Source organism: Zeus faber, assembly GCF_960531495.2.
Source record: "Zeus faber genome assembly, chromosome: 17".
Lineage (NCBI taxonomy): Eukaryota > Metazoa > Chordata > Actinopteri > Zeiformes > Zeidae > Zeus > Zeus faber.
The window spans coordinates 20,934,959-20,939,958 of NC_137204.1; the positions used below are offsets into that span (position 1 = coordinate 20,934,959).

The 5,000-nt window shown below is 47.0% G+C and overlaps 1 protein-coding gene across 1 annotated transcript in view; it reads left to right on the top strand.

Moving 5' to 3' along the window:
* fyb1b (FYN binding protein 1 b) overlaps positions 1–5,000 on the top strand; it is a 15,990-nt gene that overhangs the window by 1,457 nt on the left and 9,533 nt on the right. Inside the window, exons 2-4 of the mRNA XM_080017674.1 lie at positions 1,345–2,344; positions 3,913–4,042; positions 4,870–4,946. Coding sequence (XP_079873800.1) covers positions 1,345–2,344; positions 3,913–4,042; positions 4,870–4,946 — 1,207 coding nt within the window. The remainder of the gene's footprint in view (positions 1–1,344; positions 2,345–3,912; positions 4,043–4,869; positions 4,947–5,000) is intronic.

Below are 5,000 nucleotides of genomic sequence, written 5' to 3' on the forward strand. Positions count from 1 at the left end.
TATTTCAAATAAGACTCCATCTCCTCTCATATCTCAGAAGTAATGATGATAGTAAAATAATAATAATAATAATAATAATAATAATAATAATAATAATAAATAGCAATATCAATGGCAATATTAATTACATAAAATTAAATTAAAAAATTAAAATTTTAAGCACAATTTTTATATTTGCTTGGCTGAAAAACATTAGGAAAGTAAGGGAACTCTCCTCTTTACACTTTTTGACAAACAGCTTTAACCAAGATGTCAGATTCCCGATTGGTCTCAAACTCGAATGACTTTAATGAGCTCATTCATTTACTTTTTTACAACAGGTTTAAATCAAGAATGGCTTAATTTCAAAGTGAAAAATTCCGTCCATGTCACCGTTAGGGGGTGGGATTTTAGGATAATAACGATTACCGTTGAGACAGGCCTCGGGCCGCTGCATTGACTGGATAGGTGTCAGGGTGTGTAAAGGTAGTGTCTTACTATCCTCATCTCTTCATGGCGTTAAGAACAGCACACGCTGTGTAATGTTGTTTGGCTTCACACTGTGGTAGTTTTCCCTGTTCTTTGGAGTTGTATTCCTCCACTGCTCCCTTTGTGCTTTCCCTCTTATCTCCACTTCCTTCTTGTCCCTCCGTTCAAACCAGCCTCGTTAAACCGGGCGTGGTTGTGGTTGAAATATGCCAGTTGTCAAACTGGTGAACCCCAACCCTCACAAACATATTTTCCCTCGCTGATGATTTAATAACTAGAGGATTGAGATTAGGCCGACATCAGAATTCTGAGAATAAAGTCATTTATTCTCAGTCATTATTTTTATTTGAAAAATAATCGTTTTGTCTTATATATGTATATCTATATATTTTTTATTATTATTATTATTATTTTTTTTTAAGAAACAGCCGTTCAGTGTCTTTGTCCGCCTTTCCAGTCTTTGGCAAGACTGGAAAGGTAAGACTCAAGAAGTGAAAGGCAAAGTATTTTAGAAACCAGCTTCGCGAGTTAAGGTCAGTGAACTGTGGATATGGATGAACATTGGAAAATACAGACCAGAACAGCAAAAGAGAGCGAGCATTTCAGAGCGAAGGGATACTGTAAACCTGGATGTTGAAAAAACAATTATTTATTTATTTATTTATTTATTTATTTATAATTCTAACCGACAACTACAGGGGGGAATTGTATTATAATTGTTTAGTGATGCGAGGAATGGGTTTTTTTTTGTTTGTTTTTTAACAGACTTTATGTGTTTAATAGACCAAGTTTCTCATGAACTGCAATTTACCCCCCTAAATAGGTACATTTTAAATTCCGAAATTCTAATGCTTATTTCTCCCTCCCATCCTTCAGGCCAACAAGGCTGATGTGAAAGCCATGATGGCTCGCTTTCAGGGCGGTGGGACCAACGGTTCTGAGGAGAAGCCGTCTTCCCCGGCAGGGCGCCATGCGACGGCTCTACACCCCACCCAGTCCTCCGGCCCACCCCTGCAGCCCAAGAAGCCAGTGTTGGAGAGCCTCTCCGGCAGCGCTTTCCCCACTCCCCCAAAACCCAACTTCCTGAAGAGCACTGTCTCAGCCAGCAGTGCTCCAGAGGTCCAAGAGTCTCCCCATACAAAGGTCCTGGCGAGTAGATTTTCCAATACCCCGGAAGACGGCGGTGGCACTAAACCTGCTTTTGGTAATAAGAAGCAGCCTCCCTTCAAAACGCACCTTTCCCAGGAGGCGGAAGCCAGAACCCCCAAACCTAAGCCTCCCCTCCACAAGCCCTCGCTCAGCTCCACGCTGCCGGAGTCAAAGCCTGCTTTTCCCAAGCCGCCGTTAGCTGGGGTCACTTCCAAACCCAAGCCCCCCTGGGTCAAAGACGACAACCCGGATCCTCCGTCCACTCCCGGCTCCACGGCGCCCAAGGCACCTCCCCCGCCTTCCCTACAGCGCAAACCGAGCAGCAGCATCACAAGGTTGCGTACGCAGCACAACGAGGCCAACGCCGACACCGCCCTGGCCTCCAAGCCCCCGCCCATATCCAGGACCACCCCCCACGCCGCCTTCAACAGGGACTGGGAAAAGCCCCAAGACGTGGCCCCGAAAGCAGAGCAGGCGAGCAAACTCCCCCTCAGTCCCAACAACTCCACTCCGCCGCCGAAGCCCCTGGCCAGCAAAAAACCCAGCTTCCTAAGGAAGACACCGGCCGCCCTTTCTCCGGCTAATAGCGCGGACGGAGACGCCGCTTCGGCGCCGAAGCGGAAGCCCCTGCCCAATATCTTCTCTCTCGGCCCAGCCCCAGCCAAACCCAACCGACCCCCGAGAGTCAGCCTGGGGAGCTTCAGAACGGATAACGCCTCCAATGGCGGTGAGTTATTTGTCAGCTTCATTTAATATTTGTGGTTTGAAAACACGATAAAGTTAAGTCAACGTTCTCCACCCACTTTCGCGGAAACTTTTATTTATTGCCGCCAGGCAAACGGCTAAACAACCACCGTGTTTAAACACACACAGGGCATCATCAGCACCACAGTGGTCATACAACGCCATAGTCCTCTGGATTTTCCTGTTTTCTGAGTTCAGTGTAACTTTCCATTGGAGTTCCCCTTCCCCGGTCGGAACCTCCTTCTCTAGTTTCATCCACCCCGACGTGAAAGAACGTCGTGGTCAACTTCCAGAGATTCGAGATTCAATCGGCAAACTCTGTCACCGGGACTGAAATGTTTGGCGCTGGTCTACGGCATCATCCCGTTTCTGATTTTCATTTAGAGCCAGTGCGAGCAGGGAATTTTTGGCGTCGCTTCTTCCGGGTTTTTCCCAGCAACGATTTAAAAGCGCGCTCATTAGAACCTCATTTGGACGTCGCCGCATCTCAAGCAAACAGCTGCGCACCTCCCAAAAACACACATAGTCGTAACACGCTGTTTCGATAACCACCAGGCTGCTATTTCCCTTTGGTCGGAGTTGGTCAAACAAGATGCCTTGAGAAAATCTCACGCGACCAAAATGCAGGATTATGAGTTTCGTTGACTGTATGCTGCTGTCCCGAGGTCCATTTCCTTGATATTGGTGTGTGCATCGGCCCGTGCAACCGCATCAACATTAAGCGGCTGCACGAGACGCTGCGGTTTAGGCAAAGGTGATGAAATACCGTATATGACCTAATAGCTGATCTGCGAGGCAAAAACGTGGCAAGAATGTAGAGTTCTGAATTCAAGTTAGTTAGTCAGGGATTACTTACTTACTTACACACGCACACACACAGACACAAAACCACGGCTGTGCTGATTTAGAACCCGGCGGCTCATGTTTGACTGTATTTGCACTTATCAAAGCTCGCATTTGAATGACTGGTTTGGCATGAGAGGCAAAACTTCCTTAAAGAAACCTACTCGGTTCCTCTATTCCCCCCAGCGGAGTTCCGTATGCAGTCCCCCCCACACACCACCTTCCGACACCCCCCTCCCACACCACCCTTCCCCCGCTCTGTTACTGCACGGCTGAGTTTGTTTTAGCACATGGGGAAGTTCTGGCGGACGGAGATACATTCCGGTGAAAGGCACTGTTTTTAGAACCCGCGCACGTCGTGTGATTCCCGTGGGTCACGGGGGATTCAGTCTGATGATCCTGCTTATTACACGGCAAATGACGAAATAAGATGAAGAAATAATACACAGAGACGGAATATTTATTTTGAATTATTTTATAACTAGAATGCCCGGACTGAGAAAAAAAGAGAAACGTAGCTCACAGTGCATCAAAACGAGGGCTGTGAATCCCTGGCCATTATTAACAGACAACGGCCGTTATTCAGGAATAACTGGTTTCCGCCATTGACCAATCAGGATTGAGTATTCCGTGGGGCCCGCATAATGAGGAATAGACAAGAACTATCGAAATGTACGGGGAGCTGAGTGTGTGTTTGTTGTTTTGAAGATGCCACGAGGAAGACGAAGGCCCCACTTCTGCCCGCCTCTCACCCCGGTAACCACAGTAACCACGCGGCTCCGGCCGTGCCGTCCAGCGGCCCTGCACCGAGTCTGCCGCCGAGACATCCGGGAGCCATGTGAGTAACACGCACACTTTCACACACACACACACACACACACACACACACACACACACACACTTTCACACACACACACACACACACACACACTTTCACACACACACACACACACACACACACACACACACACACACACACACACACACACACACACACACTTTCTCACACACACACACACACACACTTTCACACTTTCACACACACACACACACACACACACTTTCACACACACACACACACACACACACACACACACACACACACACTTTCACACACACACACACACACACACACACACACACACACACACACACACACACACACACACACACACACACACACACACACACACACACACACACACACACAGGGTCAGGTCGGTCTTGCTGCCGCGGGTTTCAACGTGGGCCTTCACCTTGTGCATCACCTCCAGGGGGCCCACCAGCTGTGACACACGCGCGCACACACACAAACACACACACACACACACACACATACACCGTGAAGAGATGTAAACACAAACTTTTTGACTTTTAGCCAATAAGCATATACAATACAATAATAATATCGGCTTATATACCGGTAATAAGATACTGTTAATTATGTTAAAACGGGGTTCATTGCTATTGAACAATATGATCATTTGAATCAATGTGTTGGTCCCAATAATGAGCGTGTAATAAAAATGTCAAAATAACGTGTTGTATGTCTGCTGTTATTTCATGGCGACAGAATGCTACTAAAGTACGATCAATGAGCAATACCAACTCATCCACATTTTGGAGATTTCAGTGTCACTTTGATTTCCCGACTGTGTCCTTCAGAATCCAACCGGATCCGGAGGAAAACTACGATGACGTTGGAGTGATGAACAGCCCCCCACCTCTGCCCCCCTCCACTGGTACTCTAACACACACTGTCTATCTATCTATCTATCTATCTATCTATCTATCTA